General features: G+C 57.0%; 1 protein-coding gene across 1 annotated transcript in view; it reads right to left on the bottom strand.

The window, feature by feature from the left end:
- The window catches only part of Ptprn2 (protein tyrosine phosphatase receptor type N2), a 718,290-nt gene that overhangs the window by 57,643 nt on the left and 637,925 nt on the right, over window positions 1-22,722 (bottom strand). The window contains exon 13 of the mRNA XM_076835049.2: window positions 18,863-19,075. Within this exon, the coding sequence (XP_076691164.2) occupies window positions 18,863-19,075 (213 nt within the window). The remainder of the gene's footprint in view (window positions 1-18,862; window positions 19,076-22,722) is intronic.

The following is a 22,722-nucleotide window of genomic DNA, read 5'->3' as shown; positions in this document are numbered from 1 at the left end:
GTGGCCGGCAGGCTCCGGCTCAGTGCTGCGTGGCCAACGTGCAGTGCGCGCCGTCCTTCCTGGTGGCTGCGGGGCTTGGTGGTGGGAAGAGCATGGTGTCTGGGCCAGCTCTGGGAGCGGCAGGCTCAGCCCCGAGCTCCTTCCGGGGACCCTGGCTGCTGTTCTCCTTGCAGGAGTGTGTGGCTCAGGGGAGTGGGAGGCTGGCACCAGGGCAGCGCTGGGCGTGCTCAGGATGCCCCCTCCCTGCACGGAGCACTAGGGGGAGGACGCCTTCCCAGGTGAAGGCGCCTGCCTGGGGCCTGCTCCCTGGGCGCGGCCCGTTGGCTGCCAGCTCAGGGCCGGCGTGTCCCCTTGAATGCGTGTCTTCAGGGCAGGCGGGGGGGGGGGGCAGGCGGGGGGAGCAGCCCTCCACTGTGGCCTTCATGGGCCCTGGAGCAGCTGGGTGCTGATGCTGATGGAGTCGTGGGCCTGCTAATTCGGGTTTCCATCCAGAAGGACGCAGATAGCTGATCCCCAACATGAGGAGCTGGGAAGTCTGCCCAGGAGGCTGAGGGCAGCAGAAAGGTGAGAGCCGGCCGATGGACTCCTGGGCACTGGGCCTCCTGAAACTGCCACTGGTCCCCGGGGACAAAGCAGGAGACGCCGTGCGTCCACCTCCTCGGGCTGCAGAGCTCCTCTGCTTCCAGCTGGTGGACAGAAGGCAACCTGCCACCTGCAGACGCTGGCCGATGGGAGGGAGGCTGCAGGGAGCCGGCCAGGCAGGAGAGAGCTACACCTCCACCCAGGTGACCGGGGCCAGAGGGAGCCGCAGAGCCCTCCAGGGGCTGCACACTCAGTGAGGCCCCTTCCCAAACGTCCAGGGCCTTCCATTCGCTGGCACAAGGCCTCAGCTCCATGGCCTGGCTCCTCGCTGAAGAATGGAGGTGACGGCGCCAACCTCACGGTCATCATAGTCACGAGGGAAGAGGAGATGCTTGCTTCAGAGCAGCTGGCCTAGGCTGGGCATCACATGTCCATCCGTCTGCCAGTGTCCATCTGTCCAGCATACCTGTGCATGGCTGCAGGAGACGACCAGGCCTGCCTTCTTTGTGCTCACCGTCCTCCTGGGACCGATGGCGACACGTGACCACGTCCTGGGAAGGGTGGCTGTGGGACTGTCGGGGACTCTCCCTGCATGGAGGTCAGTGTGAGAGGGCTGGGGCCTCAGGTGGGATTCTTCCTCAGAAGGAGCTGCGGGCAGCTTCCAGACGGTGGACCTGCTGCAGGGAGGCGAGAGGGGAGGCCGCACCTTGTTGGCTTGTGGACACTGCTGCTCACGCTTCCTTTGAACCTCGGTCCAGGGGCTGGAGCTCACGTGCTGTCTGTGGACGGAGTACTTCCTGGAAACAGGCCACACCAGCCTGCCCACTAGTGCAAGACGGGACTTGCCCCATGTGGCTTCTCTTCCCAGAGTCCCAGCAGGCCCAGCCCTGCCCTCAGATGGCCCTGAAGAGATGGTGTTGGTGGGCCTCAGCGTCTCTGTCAGCCTGGCTGTCACTTCAGGGTGGTCCCGTGACAGAAGCTTTCCTGGTGCTACCAGAGACTCAGCGGCTTCCACCTGCATGGGAGCAAGGAGGCGGGAGGGAGCCGGGGTGTCCTCGTGCTGTGCCTGAGGTGGAAGGCACTGAGGGCCTCCACGTGGTTCCACAGTGGTGTCGTGTGAGGGCCGAGCCTGCCCGTCTCTGTACCGCCCGTCACAGGTGACATGCTTGTCAGGGCAGAGCCCCTGCCCCTGCGTGCAGAGACAGCGGTGAGGCTACAAGCTGTGCCGTGGCCTGGCGAGGCTGAGGGTCCCTGGCTCTGCTGCACTTCGGCATCCCCCTCCTGGGATCAGAGATGGCCCATGCCTTGTGGCACTCCTCTCCCCAAAAGCACCCATGCCTAACAGGGCCATCATGTCCCCAGAGAAAGCCTCCAGGGCACAAGCCACCAAGCCCGTGTGATGGCAGGGCCAGGGTGTTCAGGAGGAGATGTGATGCCGATGGCTGAGCCTCCATCTGGTGGGTGGTGCGGCTGGCCAGGCAGCCCTGCTCAGATCGCCCCTGTGCCCTGGCCTCGTGTGGAGCCACGTGGCACATGGCAGAAGCCCTGCCAGCAGGCGTCAGGAACAGTCCTGGCCAACATAAACATCTGAAGTCACTCTGAGAGGTGAGCTTAAAATAGAGCTGCGATCCAGAGAGTGTCTCATTCGAGCAAAAGATAATTGATAATGCTGAATCAACAATGCAGGCAGGCCCCGGAGAGACCTGGAGACCGGCCCAATTACGGTTTGAATTTTCCCTCATTTATAATCCTGGCAGCAAGCAGAAAGGGCACAGTCAACACCCACAACAAGGCTCCCTGGTTCAGATCGCAACGCCCAGGACGAGAGCTGCGGCCTGTCGCTGCCATTAACTGGCAGAGAAGCAAGCTGGGGAGAGGCCCGGTCCACCTCCGAGCAGCCCACGGGGGCCCCACGCTTCCCCTGCGCAGGCTTTGTCGTGGGCACAGGGGGCATTGGAGAACAGGTCTTCACTCAGCTGGACAGAGGTCCAGGACCCTCTAGCCACCTCACTCTGAAAAAACAAAGCAACCAAGCAGGGTCCTAGAGGAAGCCCGAGATCCAGGCCAAGTCTAATAAGGAAAAGGAAGGGGTCTGTTTGTGACCTGGGGTGACCGACACCACTTTAATCCAAGTGATCAGAGCATGTGGCTCGTGACCTCGAGTTTATGAAGCCCGCGGTGGGCTCTTCAGCCGTTCCCATGGCTCGGTGACCACAGGTCATAATTAGGAAGGGAGAACACAGCAGCTCTCCTGGTCACCCAGGCCAGCAAGGGTCGAGGAGAGCCCACGGGAGTCCCTCTGGACGCCTGCGCCACGCTAGTCAACGCCTGAACAGTGCTCACGCCGCACCTGCTGCCAAGGCCGACTCCAGCCTTCCCGCAGTGGGGAGTGTGGCACCGGTTGTCTTGTCTTGTACCAATCCTTCCTCTTCAACAGGCAAGAGGAGGGAGCCCAGGTTGTGCACACTAGGAGTTTCCAGAGAGCAAAGGAGCTTCCTGCACTCGCTGAACCTCAGCTGTGTGTCCCTGGAAAGGGCGCGTGTCTCCAGAGACGTGGCCATCCAGGACATCTGTGCCAGCTGTGGCTGTCTGGACTCGGTCGCGTGTTGAGAAAGCTGGAGGATGACAGATGCCTGTGCTAACGGGAAGGCCCGTGGACATTAACGGGGCACACGACCTGCAGGTGGTGTCTGCAGGAATGGCCTCTGTTCTCAGGAAGCAAGTCCCAGAGGTGTTGGTGTCCTAGAAAAGAGTCCCACAGCAGAAAACGAAGTCCACTGTGGGGAGGGAAGACAGGCCCGGGCGGACCCAAGGGTGCACCAGTAGTCGGTTGTCTGGGTCTGAACCCCAGCTCTGCCCTCACAGTGGGGTGACACTGGACAAGTGACTTGGTTCTGTGATCTGTAAAATGGGAACAACAGAGCCATTCCGCCTGGGTGCCGGGGTGATTCCAAGTTGCTACACCTGATGCAGGTGACGCACGCCCCCCGTCAGGGCTGGGCCACCTCGTGCTGGGGTCGGGACCCACCCGCCAGCTTCCCTGTAGGCAGCGTGCAGGCAGGGCTGAAGGTATGGTGACATCTGGGGACCTTCATTCCAGGGCCATGCCACACCAGTGTGACTTCTGATTACTCCTCCTCCAAGAAGGCTCCTCCCATTCCCAGGTGCAGGCAGAGCAACTGGGATTCTAGAAAGAATAGTGCTCCCCTCAACCCCCTCACAGCTCAGTGCCCATCACTGAGGGACGCAGGAAGCTTGTGCCGCACCACTGGGACACCCAAACGGGACAGGAGGTGCCAAGGAAGACAAGATGCAGGGGTCTGCACCCGGCACCAGGCTCTCCACGCGTAAGACAGATCTCGGCACAGTATGGGGCTACCTCCAACCTGAGCCAGCTGGGAAGGAGAGGGTGTGCCAGCCCAGGCCGCCAAAGCCCATGGCCCGATGCCTGCAGACAGAGCCTGCATCCTATAGGGCTGGACCCCCAGAGCAGCACCCGCACAGAGCCCAGGCTCACGCCAGCAAGGACTGGCGTAGGCCTGGGAAACTGCATGCCTTCAGATAAACCCTCAGAGTGTAAGGACACAGATTCAGCAGAGAGAGATGCATACACACGTCCTGACACCTTCGTCACGGCTCTCTGTACAACCACTTGCTTCTGCTGCAGCTGAGCCGAAGCCCTGGGAGGTTTCTACAGAGTCCTCCACGTATTTTATACTTCTTTACGCCACAATTTGCAAAATAAGCTGAATAGGATTCTGGGGGCAGAAATTCATCCACACACAATAATGCAAATGTCTCATTTCTCAACTCTGCATCTGACGGGGGAAAATTACAGAGAGCAGGATCACTCGGAGAGAAAAGACCTGTCATTCTCAAATTCCACCAATAGACAAGACTACAAAGGCTCAAGGGAAGCCCTCCGCACCTTTCCAGGAATGGCCGGAACAAAGCAGCGCACGGCCTGAGCATGCACACAAAGGAAGCCTGGGATTTTTAGGGTTATTTGCGGAGCATAATTAGTAGTAACAGGACAAAACTAAGGAACAAGCGCACAAAGCCATGGGGGGAAGAAGGGTTCATTAGGGTGGGCTGGGAGGGACGAAGGCCAATTACTTCCAGGCTGGATAAAACACCAGGAGAATGTGCTGCATGGGAGCTGGCCCTGGGGAGGGACCCGACCTCCAGAGCCTGTGGCCGGCACAAGCCGCCCACAGCTGCAAGCCCCACCAGCTTAGGGGCCGCAGAGCACATGACCACAGGAGCCTTATCATAGAAAGTCAGAGCTCACAAGCAAATACGGCCAGGAGAAACCCTCGATGGCAGCACTGAATTATTCATGGTGGCTTCCCATCTCGGGTGGAATCACAGGTGGCTTTTATTTTATTTTGCTTATTTGTATTTTCTATACTGAACATGTACTACTCTGATACAAGGTATGCTTAAAACATAAAATTCTACATTCAGTGTGATTAGAACCAAGTGATCTGCTTAGCCGGTGCGTGTGGGGAAGTGAAGAGAAGACGTCAGTGGAGAGGGCCAGGGACACTCGTCCACTCACCTCCCCTGCTCATGGTGCAGTTCTCTTGGAGCAGCCTTTGTGCCCTCATGGACCAACTGACAGTGAGGACTGCTTGGGCTCCAGGCTGTCTTCCCAGGGCCGCTTCCCAGCATTGTCCCCACTGTGAGTGGCCAGACTGGACTGTCCTGGAAGGGCAGCCATGGCCAGGCCCTGCTCTGCATGTGCTAGGAGCACCCCGGCACCCAAGGAGACATGGGGATGCAGGGTGCATCAGGACAGCCAAGGGAGCCCCCACCTCGGAGTCAGAACCACAGCAGACCCGTAGGGCGATCTGCCCCTGAGCTGACCAGGCAGCACTTGTTTCCCACACACAGGCATGCTCCATGTTCGTGCACGATACTCCAGGCACACACATGCATTCCACATACACCACACACCGCAGGGAAAGGCCTTCCTTAGGGCGGCTCCTGAGCCAGGTACAGAGACCTGCAGGCCACAGCACAGAAGAGCCTTTAGCCATCCCTGGGCCATCCCCTGCCTACCACCATCCCCTCAGCAGCTCACTGAGGACCCTGCACACTGCGTACCTAGGCTCTGCACACCTGGGCGCTGACACCTGGGCTCTGCACACCTGGGCTCTGCACACCTGGGTGCTAACACTTGGGCTCTGCAAACCTGGGTGCTGACACCTGGGCTCTGTGCATCTGGCTCTGCTCACCTGGGCTCTGCACACCTGGGATCTATGCACCTGGGTGCTGACACCTGGACTCTGTGCATCTGGGCTCTGCACACCTGGGCTCTGCACACCTGGTTATTGACATCTGGGGGCTGCACACCTGGGCTCTGAGCACCTGGGCGCTGCGCACCTGGGTGCTGACACCTGGGCTCTGCACACCTAGGTGCTGACACCTGGGCTCTGCATACCTGGGCGCTGCACACCTGGGCTCTGTGCACTTGGGCTCTTGCACCTGAGCACTAATACCTGGGCTCTGCACACGTGGGCACTGTGCACCTGGGCTCTGTGCACTTGGGTGCTGACACCTAGGCTCTACACACCTGGGTATTGACACCTGGGCTCTGCACACCTGGGCTCCAAGCACTTGGGTTATGCACCCTTGGGTGTTGACACCTGGGCTCTGCGCACCTGGGCTCTGCGCACCTGGGCGTTGACACAAGGGCTCTGCAAACTGGGGCTCTGCACACCTGGATGCTATGCCCCAAGGCTCTGCACATTTGGGCTCTATGCACCTGGACTCTGAACACTGGGGCTATGCACACTTGGATGCTGCACATCTGGGCTATGCACACTCAGACGCTGTGCACCGGGACTCTACACATTGGGGCTCTGCACACCTGGGCTCTGTTCACTGAGGCTCTGCACACTGGGGCTCTGCACACCTGGGCTATGCACACTGGGGCTATGCACACCTGGGCTCTACACACCTGGACTCTGCACATCTGGGCTATGCACATTTGGATGTTGCACACCGGGACACTGCACCCTGGGGCTCTGCACACCTGGGCTCTGCACACCTGGGCTCTGTACCCTAGGGCTCTGCACATCTGGGTGCTGTGCACCTGGGCTCTGTGCACATGGGCTCTGCGCACCTGGGCTCTGCACACCGGGGCTATGTACACCTGGGCTTTGCACCCTGGGGCTCTGTATACTGAGGCTCTGCACACCTGGGCTCTGCACCCTGGGGCTCTGCACACCTGGGTGCTGTGCACCTGGGGCTCTGCACACATGGGCTCTGCGCACCTGGGCTCTGCACACCGGGGCTATGTACACCTGGGCTTTGCACCCTGGGGCTCTGCACACTGAGGCCCTGCACACCTGGGCTCTGCACCCTGGGGCTCTGCACACCTGGGGCTCTGCACACCTGGACTCTATACACCTGGGCTCTGCACCCTGGGGCTCTGCACACCTGGGCCCTACACACCTGGGCTCTGCACCCTGGGGCTCTGCACACCTGGGGCTCTGCACACCTGGGCTCTGCACCCTGGGGCTCTGCACACCTGGACTCTACACACCTGGGGCTCTGCACACCTGGGTTCTGCACACTGAGGCTCTGCACACCTGGGCTCTGCACACTTGGACTCTGCACACCTGGACTCTGCACCCTGGGGCTCTGCACACTGAGGCTCTGCACACCTGGACTCTGCACACTGAGGCTCTGCACACCTGAGCTCTGCAAACTAAGGCCATGCACACTGGGGTATGCACATGGGGCTCTGCACACTGAGGCTCTGCACACCTGGGCTCCGCACACTGAGGCTCTGCACACCTGGCCTCTGCACACTGAGGCTCTGCACACCAGCTCTGCACACTGAGGCTCTGCACACCAGCTCTGCACACTGGGGCTCTGCACACCGGGGCTCTGCAAACACAGGTGCTGCTAGTGGAGTGGCATCTCCCCCTCTAAGCGCCAGGTACCACATTAGTGAACTAACAGAGCCACTCTGGGGTGGATGGTGCTCACAATTTCACAGGTGTTTTCTCAAAATGAAACTTAAGAGCATAGACTCATTTTAACTGATATAAGTCTTCACTTATTCTTCTGAATCTAGAGGACAGCTGCCCATCTCCCTGGACCTGCCACCCTGTCCTCTGCTCTGGTCTGGTCTCACGCTTAGCATGAGCTGCTTCCCAAACTGCAGCACCCTCTGGCCTTATTCTGCCCTCTTCAGTGGCCCCTGTGGGCCGCAGGGGCTTCAGTAAGCACTGCTCTCTGTCACTCTGGTGCCTGGGTGTGAGCCCACCAAGGGTGCGCCACCAGGGAGCTGGGATTGGGTCCTGCTGCCAAGGACTCCCTGGGCCGGGATGTGAGCGCTGTGTTCTCTTCTCTCGACCCTGGGAGGTGGCTGGAAGGGGCACCATCCTGCCTTGCTCCTCTGCAGTCAGCAGGTACCTAGAGGTGAGGACTTGAAAGCAAACTGTTCAACACAGTGACCTGCAGCCGGACGTGCTGACGTGCCTAAGACGGAGGCCACTGAGTCCCTTTTACTAAACAACGATCTCCTTAAGGGCTTTGTTCGCTTCTACTGATGATCAGATTGAAATCAGGAAAGAGTGTAAAACGGGAAGCACAGGAGGGAGACATGACTTTAGCAGCACTCTCACCCAGACAGGCATTTCAAGGTGGGTTTCTGTACTATCTCGATGCTTTGATTGGGGGTGGGAGAAGGACACCTGTGATAGTCCACGTACTCCTGGGGGCCTGGTTAGCCCAGCAAAACCCCTCCAGCCAGGCGGCCACCCACAGGACAGACCACCAGGAACTCGACTCCAGCCCCCACAGCTCAAGGGCTGCCCTGAAGCCAGGGCTGCCTCCCAAGGTCACGGGTCCTCGCCACTGCTGCCAGCCAAGCCAGTCTTGGTGGCCCCCCATGGCACAACTGTCATATTCAGGTAATTTTAAATAGCCAACTCAGAGCAGCCTGGGCCTGATGTAGGACAAGACAACGGGCAGCCATTCTCCACATAGGCTTCTGCCACCTTCCTCACACTCTTTTTGCTCAAGAGGTAATGAATGGTCATCATGTGTGGTCACTGTCACAGTCACTGGCCACATCTACGGCACACCGCGTCTGCCGACTGCTTCCTGCATGCTGGGCACTGCTCTGGGTGCTGCAGTCCTGTGGGGCAGGGTCTAAGAGTTCTAAACAGCCCCCAGATCAGCTCCTCCCATGTCGCCTCTAGTTCAACTTGCCAATGCACCCTGAGGGCTGGGGGTCTGGGGACTTCAGGCAGGTTTTTATCAGCACCCTGCGGGGCCCAGGGTGCTGTAGGTTACACAGAGCGAGCAGAAGGACTGGCTGCTGCTCTCCAGGTCTGCTCAGCCCAATGCCAGTGGAAAGTCACTTTAAACAGGAAAGCCCCATGGGCTGGGCCAGGGTCCCGCACTCCAGGCTTGACAGATGGGGATGGTCTGGGAGAGGAGGGGGCAGGCTTTCTAAGTGCGGAGCTGGGAACAAAGGCTCAGGAGGCAGAGGGCACACGGGCATTTCAGGCTAGAAGGAGCCGGCTGGGACACAAAAGGTATTCAGTCCTTCCATTCTGCCACTGCTTGATGAAGCCAAAGGGCAGGCGGTGGGGGGTGCCTAGGCAGCTGCTTCTGTGTTTCAGGAACTGCACATCATTTTGGGGCCCAATTACCCTATCTAAGGCTGCCTGAGCGACGATCTGACTGTGCAAGGCATGAGTGCACCCTGAGGGCTGGGGGTCTGGGGGCTTCGGGCAGGTCCCTTTAATCCTGTCTCAGGCAGCTGGCCCTGACCCTGGGGGGCACGGGGCTCTGAGCTCAGGGCCCACCAGTTTCTAAACATCTGTCCTCTGCCCCAGAGGGGCAGGCGCTTCACCTCCAACTCCAGCCAGCGGGCTGCATTTCCAGAGTGAAGGTCCGTGGGGGGATCCCGGGAGGCAGGCCGGGTGGGGGGGGCTTCCACACTCGGCAACACAACGCCAGGTCTGCCTGCTGTCTCACTGGCAGCCCACGAGCTGTGCAGACTCACAGAGCCTGAAAACACCCGTGTCCAAGCAGGAGTGGCAAAGCCTGGGCAGCACGGTGCTTGCCATGACGACCCCCGGGCAGCACTCAAGTCAGCGAGGAGACGCTTGGAAAGCAGACAATGTTTTCTCACATGCCAGACGTGGGGCCGACTGACTGCATTTTTACTGCTGTTGAACCTGGTGGAGGAAAGAAAGCCATGGGGTGGGTGCATGACCCTGAAGCCACACACCAGGTCCAACTTCCACCTTAGGCGTTTTGTTTGAGAAGCAAGTCTGCATTTTATTTCCTCCCACTTAAAAACATCTTTTTAAAAATATTTTTGTGTGTGTGGTGCTGGGGATCACCCAGAGCTTGTGCATGCTTGGCAAGGGTTCTACCACAGAGCTGCACCCCTAGTCCCCAAGCATCTTGATGTCTGGCTTTCGTGTCTCAGAAGCCAACAAAGGGGTAATTTGGGGGTGCTCCTTTATGTAAATTTATTCTTCTGCTTCACTGTCTTTGCAAAAATGGGGGAAATGCTGTGATGCTTAATTACAGAACAGACCCAATTTCCTCCTGCCATCAGAGGACCCAAGCCTGGTTCTGTGCTGGTGTGACGACATCCTGGGTGCAACTTGCAAAGCTCCATCTGATTTGCTGCAAAGTGTCACAAAGTCAATCCAAGGTTAGGCCTGTTTCAAACCTGTATTCCTCAGTCAGTTTTCAAATACTTACCTTTATTTGCTCACATAACCCTAATGACCACATCAATTGTGCACACACACACACACACACACACTCATCAGACAGTTGATTTTGTTGGTTGTATAATTTTCTGCCTGTTATCCCTGCCATTCTAGTCAGAGCTCCTCTGCAGGAGCACCCGGCTGGTACTGAGGGGAGCACTGCCCGGGGCTGAGGGGAGCACTGCCACCTCACACGCCCGGCTCCCACATCTTCCCGGAGCCCAAGGCTCAATGGAGAGTCACACCAGGAACAACCACGCTTACAACAGTGAGCAGTGGAGCAAAGGGACCACCCCAGAGCTGCTGCAGGGAGCAAGGCAGGTCCTCAGACACCGCTGGGACCGTGAGGCCCACAGATGGCCCCACCCAGCACCCAGGAGGTCATGGCCTGCTCTCGCTCCACCGCCTGCCTTAGCCCTGCCCAAACGTCCTTCTCTCCTCTTGAACAGAAGCCTCAGCCTCGGGAACACTTCCCCCCCACCCTCCTCCCACTGTTCAGGACCTCCACCTGCTCCAAGGCCCCTGCCTGGCCACCCCGGGTTCCCCAGGCATCACCACGGTGCCACCTGGCCTCTGTCACACAAATGTGGGCTGGTCTTATGTAAGGCCAGGTTCAACCAGACCCTGTTGGTTAAATGTGTCCTTTCGTCATCTCCCTAGGGACACGTACGAAGACCCGAATGGTGTGACTATGTACAACCAGAGACATGAAAAACCGTGCTCTACGTGTGCAATATGAGTGCAAATGCATTTTGCTGTCAAGTATAACAGATTAGAATAAAAAATAGGAATTTTTAAAAAAGACAATGTAAACGAAGGGCAAAATGGTGATAGATTAGGAAAGAGAAAAAAAAGTAAAAATAAATATTGATCTAAAAAAAAAAAAAAAGTGCTCCTTTGCTCCACTTCTGGGCTCTGCAGTCCTGAGGGCCCTGGGCAGTCTGGGATCTGAGACCTCCACCGGCAGGGGCAACCCACATGTGAGCAGGGTCCCGGGGCAGAAAACAGCCCTGTGCAGCTGCCCGCTGGCTGGGAGGAGAGCAGCTCCCAGAGCTGAGGGCTGAGGCAAATGCTAACCCTAGGGCCTCCAGCCGGGGCAAGAGCAGGGCTGCCAGGTGCCTCCTGCCTGGGAGGAGCGTCGCCAAGGCACAGGGCCTCCCCTGCTGGAGCTACTGCAGGGTCCTCCTCCTCTGGGTCTTTGTGAGCTTCTCCGCAGACACCTGGAAGTGCCTCCGGGTTCCACTGTGCCTCGGCTCTCGGGGGCTGCCTACCTCGTGGGTTTGCACCTACGGCCGGGGCTCCTCACCCTTCCACCTGCAGTGTCCCACCTCCTCTCCTGCCCACGCATGTCGGGGCCCAGAGCAGGGCCGGGCTGTTGCCTGAAGGCTGCTGTGTCCCACAGCGGACCCCCATAATAACACACCTTCTCCCACCCCTGGGCCAAGGAGAAGCTTGCTTCCCTACCGGGGGCCGAGCTCCTTGGCCCAGGAGCTGGAGCTGCTCCAGACACCAGTGGGCTCCAGGCTGCAGCTGCCTGCAGGAGGCTGTCACCTGGAGGAGATTCGGGCCCTTGGTGCTGCACCCCACACGGGAAGCTCTTCACCTGGGGGAGTTTGCTGGCCCTGGACAAAGGCACCCAAGGAGCCCCAGCCTGGCCAGGCTCCTGGCCCTGGGGAAGGCCCAACAGGGGCAGCTGCAGAGGGAACCCAGAGCCAGAGCCACGCCTGGGTCCAGTGTGCTCCTGGGGCCTGTTCCCCCCCAGGACCCTTCCCCACCTGCCCAGCATCTGTTTTTAAGCCCATTTAACCCACTTTTCCTCGGCCCACCCTGCTGCACTCCAGGCAGCTGGCCCTCAGGGCCCGGCGTCAGAGGAATCTCTCGGCACTCTTGCCGTGGACCCTCACCTTGGCTCGCCCTTGGATGGGGCTGAGGTAGATCCTTCAGATAACAGGAGGGACTGCCTTCCAGGAGGCTATGTCACCTAGGACACAAATCTGAGAGGGATTTTGCCCACAGCCAATTGCAGGACACTCACTCACATGGGCCTTCTCTGACCACCACACAGAAAATGCTCAGGGTTCTGCAAGAGTCTGGGTGAATCAGCCCAGGGGAGGGTCAGCTGGGGACGCAGGGTCAGCTGCAGGTGGAGGGTCAGCTGGGGACGCAGGGTCAGCTGCAGGTGGAGGGTCAGCTGGGGGTGCAGGGTCAGCTGCAGGTGGAGGGTCAGCTGGGGGTAGAGGGTCAGCCTGGATGAAGGGTCAGTCTGGGTGGAGGGTCAGTCTGGATGAAGGGTCAGTCTGGGTGGAGGGTCAGTCTGGATGAAGGGTCAGCCTGGTGGAAGGGCAGCCTGAGGTGGGTCAGCCTAGGGGCAGGTCTCCCCTGCTCTCCCAGCGTGCACTTCCTTTGCATCTCACTGTGGAGGCCTGGGGAGAGGGAGCTCCACCTGCACAGAACAGGCAGGAACCAGCCCTGGAAGGGAGGCGGCCAGGAGTCTGGCACTGGTGCGCCAAGCCCGGCCCTCAATCTGCCACAGGAAAGACATTTACGAAGAGAAAAAGCACAGCAACGGGAGGCAGACAGAGACGGTGGGAGGAGGTCTGCTGAGGTCCCCGCAGGCCCCAGGAGAGGAGCCCCCAGGAGAGGAAGCCCCAGGGAACGCCGTAGACAGCACCCATTTTCCGCATACCACACTGTCCTCAGCTCCATGGCCCAGTAGGGTCCTCCCCAGGGGGCCACTCATGGGCCCTGTACAACTGCAGGGTCCCTGGACTGCAGCTACGGTTCTCCTGTGGCTCTGCAGGATGTCTACACCCTGGCCACCTAGTACCTGGCCGATGCTCCTGCCCCTGGCCTGCCTTTTACCCACGGATGCTCTACTCACACTGCTCTGCCCTGCGGCCAGCCCAGCATCCAGGAGCTGGGTCCCACAGTGGTCCCCCCGCACTGGAGACTCAGGCCACTCGCTCTGCTTCTCCTAGTCATATCCAACTTCCTCATCTCCAAGAAACCATACAGAGAGGAGACGGGGGTCCCCAGGTCCCAGTCTCACGGGGCCTCACATCAAAGGCAGAGTCAGTGTGGAGCACTGTGCGTGCCCCACCACCTGGGATACAGCTTGGACCTGCTCCTTGAGGCCACAGCTCTCTGCTCCCTTGGGAAGCAGGTGGCCGCAGGAGAAACGTGGTGACCTCGGTGGGTTTGCAGTGGTTGAGGGTAGTGGGCCGCTGAAGGGCAGAAACCCTAGAGGGCCTGCAGGGTGGCCTGCTGAGCAGCTGCTGTCCACTTGGCAAGAGGGCAGTGCACTCTGTCTTCCTGCAGTGTGGAGTACCACCCCATTGCCTTTCCCTAGGTGCCACCCGCACTGCTGGGCTTGGTGCTGACCTCACACCTCTTCCTGTGAGCACCGAGGCCCTCCCACCCCTGGGCCACTGGCGAGCCAAGGGAGGTGGCTGGGGATGTGGCCTCCCAAGAAGGAGAGGCTCTTCCCTGAAGGAGAATCCCAGGAATCATGATTTAAGAAACCATCCAGCTCTGCTACTCAGCCACAAGAATACAGTCACCACAGTGAACATCTCAGGGACAGAAGCGCTGTGTGGTGTTAGGCGCTCCAGCCTCTCATTTCCAAACCCCTCACCGAGTGGGCTGACTTCACTGTTCCTGTCTGGTCCCAGGAGGGGCCTGCTGCACTGGGCAGGCAACCTGCTTTCCTGCGTGCTTCAGTATTTCCTAAGCAGTCGCTCCAGACCTCAGCGATCTCAAGGATCCATTTCCACTCCCAGGATTTTCTGAAGAACACAGGAACCGTGCTGCATGTCCAGCTGCAGAACATAACCACATACTCGAGTGTTTAGGGTCACAGGAGGAATGTACTACAGTGAACACCTTCCAGGAACCTGCTCTGGCTACAGTCAGAAGGCACTAGGAGATTCACCTGAGCTTACAGAAACACTCTGATCCTTTGAAGCTGAACATGTAAGCAAACAGACAGATTCTTTGGATGTTGGGGACAAAATTGCTTCTTTCCCCTCAGCAAGGCCAGAGCTGGCCACTGTTCCTTGCCCAGTCACATTACTGCCTCAAAAGGCATGGAATCTGCACCAACTGAACAATGATTTAGCATTTGCTGGATTTGCAGCGTGGCACAGGAACATTTCAGGACAGCATGGGCCTGGGAAGAGCAGAAAGAGATTCCCTCCAGGACCTGGGCACACCTGAGGAGACAAAACTCACTCTTGCAAACCACCAGTATTGGGAAAGAGGAGCAAACTCTGCCTGCAGACCATCTGCTAGCTGTGCAAAGGTGGAACTAGAAAAAAATTCCCATTCTCAGGCCTGACTACGTTAGAATAAAAGGAAAGTCCTTTAATAAAGGACTAGGGCACCTTCCCCTTTCAAAGCATGAGAGATTTCGCTTCTTGAATATTTGCCAAAAATAAACACCTATATTATTTCAACCTGAAAGTGTAAATGTAAAGCCAGGACAACTGCTCGAAGACACAGGGCTGACTGAAACAGAAAAGGCTTCTGAGAAACTTGTGGTGGGGTCCAGGGACCCTTGGAAACGCTCACTGTTTCTCATCCTATGCTCTTGCCTTCTCTGTGACTAGTGACCCCACCAACTGGGGGAGATCAAGCTCACCTAGAAAAAGGAGGTCTCTCAACCCACAAGGGCACGTGCTCCTGTGACCTGCTCTTGCCTGAGGGAACTCCACTCCCCGCGGCAGAGGTGAGCAGGGTGCATCTGGACCTAGTCCATCAGCACTGGCCCAAGAGCGTCCCAAGCAGCAGCCGCCTTGCACACTGTCGTCACATTCATAATCACTTGCTAATGGGAGCGGCGGCAACCAAGACGCGCACTTAGTGCCTGTTTACAGGCGGTCCCTGCAGCCCAGCGCAGGCTCTCCTCTGGGTTTGGTTCCAAAGGCTTCCAAATACACAAGGAAACCTGCTGGGTATTGTGAAATGAACCATCAAAAGAGAACTTGCTGAAGATTCTGCAGGAGTCTCTGCCCTCGTGTTGGGGAGGGAGAGTGGGCAGGCAGAATACTAAACTTGCTGCTCAGAGATGATCAAAGCCTCAAAGAAATGGATGCAGCATTCAAAGAGACTCAGAGAGGAAAGGAGAGGATGTCTTCTAATCACCTAACAACTTATTTTTGGCACAGTTTTTACCCAATCACCTTCCATAGAAATAGGACACCGACATGGAGGAGGTGCATGAGTGCTGGCCCCACAAGGCAGTCCCCGGTGCCCACAGCACACCCAGGAGGCTGTGCATATGTGCACCCAGACGCAGGCATGGCACGCCAACGTGAAAAAAATAGAAATAAATGAAATTTGCTTTTTAGATAATGAAGTATAAGTTTAATCCAAACACATCATATTCAACTCATTTAGAAGAAGAAAAAACAGTTACTAAAACATTGGGAGGAAGTTTGGTGGAAGAATCCCAATGAAAAATATCCTTTAAAATACATTTCAGTTATCCTGAAGTCAATATGCCAATTTTTTAAAATATGAGCAAATTAAACTTTGCCAGATTATCTGATGGGATCGGAAGTTTGGAAAAGCATCAAAAGTGAGAGCCTACCAAAGGGATGGAAAAAGATCTGGTTTCCCATAAGAACATCACCCACCGAACACACGTAAGCCGAGAGCTCTGTCAGGCCTGACTCTGTGCAGGGTCCCTCTGGAGCAGGAGGGAAACGTACAGATGTCTGACTTGGAATCGAACAGCTCGAGCCTTGGGTCGCTCCGGAACCGTCCTGAGGAGAGCCAGATGCTGTCTCAGGGACCCTCACGCTCCACAGCCACCCAGAGCCCCCACCCCGTGCACACAGGGCAGACCACCCATGCTGTGGCACAGGGGCCCGGGGTCCCAGCTCCTGGTGTGAACTCTCAGTGACACTGGACTCTCCTACTGGCTCCAAGAGAGGAGCAGCGCCACCAGAGTTCCCCAGTGCTGCCCCAGAACACCCCCCGGGCACCTCCAGAGCCTCTGCACCTTCCTGACTCACCGTGGTCCCTTGCCCTGGCTTCCTGCCTTGCCAGGTCGCAACCTCTGGCCTGACTCACAACACTCTGCTTTGGAAACTGTAGAGGAAGAGCATCCTGCCTCCTACCCCACTGTCCAACGCCCCGGGACCACCAGGGGGTCACCAGGTCTGTCTGAAGTCTCACGTTGATCCCAGAACCAGCCAACCCAGACATTCGGTGACTCTAAAGTAATACGCCATGCAACAAGCTCCTTCCCTGAAGTTCACTGTTTTATGTTTGTAATATGTTAAAAAAAGACTTTTCAGAATATTTTTAATGTTGAGGAGCATCTCAATGGCAGGTATGGTCATCCCAGAGAGATGTGTACACATCAGTGAATTAACATCTGCTCCGCCTGCCCACGTGGCTACTCGACCTGTAACCATGTCCACCAAGGCCTCCCTAGCTCCTGACAATCCCCATCCTCTAGGAGAACTCAGCCCTGGTAGCCCGGCGCTGGGACAGCCTCCGTGGCCCCTCTGTGGGAGCAGCCCGCTCACTACAGGAGCTCTGACAGGCACTTGTTTTTAGAGCCAAGCCCAACAGAAAATCGTAACCATCATTTCATTTCCAAACTATCCCAGATCATATTTTCAAAGGGAATGTTTTTTCCCTGTCTTTTCTCCTTTTTATTAATCTGGATTGAAGAAAAGCACACATTTAATTTATTGTCTGGATTACAGATTCTTATTAAACAAACCAGAGCTCATTATAAAATCAATATCAACTTAACCACCATGCCCCCAGGAGGGACACAAAAAGGTCACTCTAAGAAATTCAAACAATTTTCCTGCTGGAAGGGCATGATTTTAATTACAGATACTATTAATTAGAGCTGTCATTGGGAAGATTTTTTTTTTCTGTTAATTATCACACACTCATTCCTAAGTATGCATTTCAACCTGCATTTTTGTAAAACTCAGTCATTTCTGCATGCAAGTCCAACCTTTCCATTCTATCAATATTTTATATTTGAATTTCAAAGTCTATCAAAGGATGCCATGCTTTCTAGAAATCCACGCCTGTGTGATCTCCATCTCACACGTGGCGCAGGACTAGTGTGATGATTTATTTATGTCCTGACAGACGTGGCCTTAAGACCTAGCACCCATATTGATGGTCCTGCTCAAGAGAATTTCTGGGTAAATTCTTACTAGTTTATGTGACATTTTTTTCAGGCTGCTTCTTCAAACGTGATTTTCCTTTGGCTTTGAAGCAGAGCTACACCCTGCCTGAAATACCATCCTCAATACTTTTGAAGTTGCCATTCCTTTATGAGAAAAAGATGGTCCTGACCAGACGTGTGACCCCTCCAGGAAACCAGAGGCGTTCTCCACTCAATGACGAGGCTGAGGGTTTTGAAAGGGGAGGAAGAGCTATCTCCTGGTCTCTCTTAAGCACAGAGGCTTTATAGATCCACTCCAACTCCTTACATGGGGCAGAGACAGGGCAGTCCAGCGAGCAAGGACCAGCCAGCTCAGGCCAGCCTGTGGGCATACTCCTGGGCACACAGGCACTTCCTGGGAAGAGCCCAAGAGTCTGCCTGGGCAACTCTGACCTGTAACATGGGCCTTACATGGCAAGAGCCACAAGTTATTGACAAGACAGTGCATGTCATGGTCATGTGCCTGCAGAGGACAAAAGGTCCAGTCCAATGGAGAGGGTCTTACAGAGAGTGCTCACTGAACTTTGAAAACAGAGTGCAAATGAATTATTTTATTTTCCCAAACATGAATCTATACTTGGATTTAAATGATATTTTTATAGTAAAGAAATCAAATGCCTTGATTTGTATATATTCTGGGATTGATTACTATTAAAACTGAAGTCATATTTTCATTATAGAACGTCATTAAACATGAAATGCATGCCACGTAACCCCCCAAATTCTTGGATTCTGTGCCTGCCGGTCGAGTCTGGTCCTGCCCGCCCACTGATGGCTCCAGGTGTGTCATCCCTAGCACAGAGCTGCCCCTGCCAAAGGGGGACAGAGGCTAAGCCCCATTTGTCAGCATTAGAGTTCACTTCATCTGAATAATAGCAAAGGGTGGCATCAGATCAGGTCAAAGGATCTTTCCACATAAGACCCAAGGAAGTCGATGATTTAAGAGCCATCTTCAAACATCTACACAACCAATTCATCTTGCGAGTCTGGCATGTTTCATTAATAGTGGCCAACTAAGAAAGATAACAGATAATACATAATTCATGGATTGTACTTTTCCACATTTCTAATTAGTAACCTACTTTCAGTGCTAACATGAGAGACCCAAGAACAGTGTAAGATTAATATAAAGCCATGAAACTGTGGTTGCAAGGTATTTACATGAATGCTAATGAGAAGCTTCAGACTGTCCTCATGAAAGAATCCAAACTCTGAACAAGTGAACAAGAGCTAGGAATCTGGAGGCACCAGAGACGAGCCATAAGTCCGCCTGTTCAGTTGGTAAGTTCCACAGAGCATTTTAAAAGGAGTCTCTTTTTACCTGGTAGGTGGTGGTGGCATCTGCACCTGGGTCATCCCCCAGTCCTGACAGCTTCTCCTTCAGCTTGCCACGGGAGCTGTGGCGGAGGCAGTAGATGAGGCTGGAAGCCAGGAGCACCCCCATGATGCAGGCGACAGAGAGGAAGGTCAGCAGGATGAATTTGGTCGAGTCTTCCTGCTGTCCCTGATGAGGCAGAAGCGTGAGTCTGCTTTTCTGTGTGACAAGGAGAGAGGGACCTGTCAGTACTGTGTATGACATGCTAGCAGACCAGCCTCTGCCTGCAATTGCAACGGGGCAAGCCCCACTTGAGACACAGCACTGGCTACCCCAGCAAGAGGGCTGTGCAGGGGCACCTGGGGCCAGGGACACCCGCACCCACCCTGCAGTGCGCTCCAGGACAAGAGAGCACATCCTCTCCTCCCTCTTACTTCACCATGCGGGGTGTCTGGCAGCTATTCTGCTTCCTTAGGTACACGAAGTGTGCATCGCTCCTGTACCAGGGGCAGCCCTTCTCCCAGGCAGGCGCAGCAAGTGCTGGAGAACCCAGCTCCTGCCTGGGCTTCCTCCTCCTCTCCTCCCTCCTTAACTCAAGGAGGTTCTGCCGTCCGGATGTGGCCCCATTAGCCTCCGATGGCAGTCACTAGTCCCCTCCACCCACGGGGTCACTGTCACTGGCATCTGCTGGCCCCGGCTGAGGCCCTAAGAGTGGACAGGAACGGGTGGTCTGCGCCAGCCGTGAGAAAGTCAAGGCCTCTGGACCCCTCCAGAGTCTCCTCGTCTCACGGAGGGGTGCGAAACATAAGAAAATTCTTTTGTTGCCTGTCACTGGTTTCCACGGGCAGAGAGCCGCACGGTGCCCCTCATTAGCTTCATTAGAAGGTGTATTAGCGACAATTAAAAACACCGCAGGAAAATGGAAGGGCCGCGGGCAAGTCGCCCACGACTCCCGGCCAACAACCCCCCACAATTACTGGGAAATGAATGGAAAAGCACGCCCCTGCCTCAGTCCTGGTTGCTACAAGATGAGAACAATTAGCGAACTCCTTTCCACCACCTAATTTCGCGTGGTAACAAAATGGATTTTTCCCCATGAATGCCTGGCCGGCCTATTCATTATCTCTCTTCTATTAGTAATTTTCTGCTCCGCATTCAGCCTCCCAACTCTCCATTTCCTCCTGTCTCCGAGTGTACACAGTGCCTCTTATGTCAGGCCGGGCCCATTTTTATCTTGTAATCATAAAGGCCACCAAAGCAATTATCGCCGGTCTTGACTGGAAAAGCTGGTCATTAATTAGCCTCCTTTTGCCTTCGGTGCGCGGATTAGCGGGCGCCGGGACTGAGTTAATGGAAACGCGGGTTAAATGAGAAAAGACGCCTGGATTTTCCTGCCTGGATGCGCGGCCCGGGAGGACGGCGAGGTCCGTGGCCACGGGAGTGGACTGCGGGAGGGGCCCGAGGGCGCGGAGACCCCGCGGGAACGAGGCGCGCCGCGCACTGTGGCCGCGCGGAGGGCGCCGAGCCCCCTCCCCTCCCCTCCCGCCCGCGCCCGGGCTCACCGCCCCGGCGGGAAGGAGCCCCCAGAGCCCCCGCCCCGCCCCAGGCAGCGCAGCCCCCGCCCCGCCGCGCGCCAGCCACCCAACCAGCCCGAGGGGCCCGGCGCGCGCGCACGGGAGAGCGGGGAGCTGGGCGCGCGCTCTCCCGCGGGCCGGGGTCTCCGCGGCCCCGCGCGTCCGCCCTTCGCGCGGTTCGATGACGGTCGTCGCGAGGGGCTCCCGCCACCACCCGAGTCCTCCCTGGCCAGTCAACTGGGGTCCCGCGGGACGGGGGGCGCGCCTCGACCCCGGCTAGGCCCCCTCTGTCCCTTGCAGCCTGAGTCCCCACCCCTCGAGCCCGGACGGGGGCCGGCGCCCGCCGCAGGACTCGCGGCGGCCTCCTAGGCGGGGAAGGCCCGCGCGTGAGCATGCTACCCAGAGCCCGCTCCGGGGCCGGGTGGCGCCTCGCCCGGCCGATCCGTGGGGACAACAAAGCAGCCCTACCGCGGGCGGAGGCGGTCCCCGAGCCTGGCCCGCCCGACGGCCACCGAAAGTACCTCTCCCCGCCTGGACGCAAGTGACGGGCGGTCCCCGCGCCAGCGAGGCGCAGCGTCCGGGTCGGACTCCCGCCCAGACTTCGGAAAACCCGCCCGTCCACGTGGCCCGCCGCGCCCGGGAACAGGGACTTCCCGAATCTTCCAGCGGGCGAAGAGAAGTACACAGGCGCAGTGACCGGCCAAACTCCAAGTGGACCGGCAGTGCCACGGCATGTGGCGGACGCGTTAGTACCCTAGCGACCCCAGGCCCCACTAGCGCCTCGCAGAGCCGGGAACCCGCCTGGGCGGCGGGCACCCGGACACCGCCAGCCGAGTCGGGGCACACACGCTGCCGGGTTGTCCTGGAGCCAGTGAGAGGCAGCGAACGCGCAGGAGCTTCCAGGGGAGACAGGTGGCGATGCCCAGGCCAACCGCTCGGGCCAGGAGGGCCCGCAGGAGGGGAAATCACCGGGGACCTCCCCAGGCCCTTCCCAGGGAGCCCGCGCCCTGGCTCACTCCTCTCCTGAAACCGCCGCTCAGCCCACACAGGAAGAAGAACGACCGCTCAGCCCACACAGTGGCCTGCCCCACTGCTCCTCACTCATCTCACCGGGATTTACTCAAAGGTCAAAGAAAAATGTCAAGGAGAGAGGCTGCCCAGAGTTTGCCGTCCTGGACCCGTCAGCTGGGTCCCGGGTGCCCTCAGAGAAGGGAAGGGGGGACCCCCATACCCTTGAGTCCGGTCACTCCAGCTCCCTTCTGCTGGGGCCTAAGCTGCCCCTAAGAAGAGGCGACTGTGGTCCCCAGGCTGGACGCAGGCCGCCGTCTCCTCCCCAGTCCATCTGTGAAGCCCTTTCTGCAGGTGAGGTGGGGCGCCTGGGATGAGGTGAGGAGGGTTTGAATCAGACACGCTCTGGGCAGGGCAGACTCTGACTTTGAGGTCTCAGGCCCTTGGGGTCGTTAATTTTCTGAAAACCTTTGCTTCCCAACTGGCCCGTGGGCTCCTCTGGGAGAACCCAAAAGGCACTCCTGGGGCTCCTCACCCCTGTAAGTTCCATCTGCCCCACTTAGTGTTGGCAGGAGGCAATGCAGGAGAACACTGGCTGCCAGTCAGGCCCTAAGAATCCCGGAAAGAACGAACAGATACTGAAGCCCTTCTGGGCAAAGTGATTGCATTTAAATAACTTTACAATTACTTCACTTGCTTTCTTTTTTGTAGAATTAAAAGTCAAAAAGCCTGTTAACTAGGTGACTTGTGAGAAAAGCGAATGGGCTGGTAGCTGTATGAGAAGCTTGTGCTCAGAGCTGACAGGCCGGGCTCCTTGTACCTCAGTGGCCCCCTCCTGTTGGCAATTTTGTGTGGATGGCAGGCGCTTTCCTAGGTCTGGGTCCGGAAGAGAGCCCAGACTAATTAGAAGCATCTTATCAGTCTTGAGTTGAAACTGAAAGAAAATGATGTTTAAATATTTATGACTTTGACATTTACAGTCAGACATCTTTTAAAAGCAGAACACCTCCTTCTGTACCCCGCTGGCTTTACTGAAAGTTTGGAGCAGTGAGGAGGAGGAGGATGGAGAAAGGAGCAGGCCTCAGAAGCAGGTCGCACAAGGGGCACTGCCATCTCTGCCTCCAGGAGGTGGGAGGCCTCTTATCAGTGCTTGGGCACTGAGTTCTCTGATACAGGACTTCTACATTTTTAAATAGTCAGGAACAATCAGGTCAACTTTGCATCAGTTTACGTGCTTCTTGACAGCAGAGTCAAGAACGACTGCATTATTTCTTTTTCCCAATC

The sequence above is a fragment of the Callospermophilus lateralis genome, chromosome 1, assembly GCF_048772815.1.
Source record: "Callospermophilus lateralis isolate mCalLat2 chromosome 1, mCalLat2.hap1, whole genome shotgun sequence".
Taxonomy (NCBI): Eukaryota; Metazoa; Chordata; class Mammalia; order Rodentia; family Sciuridae; genus Callospermophilus; species Callospermophilus lateralis.
The sequence above is the reverse complement of the archived record's forward strand: the minus strand, read 5'-3'. Positions and strand labels throughout refer to the sequence as shown.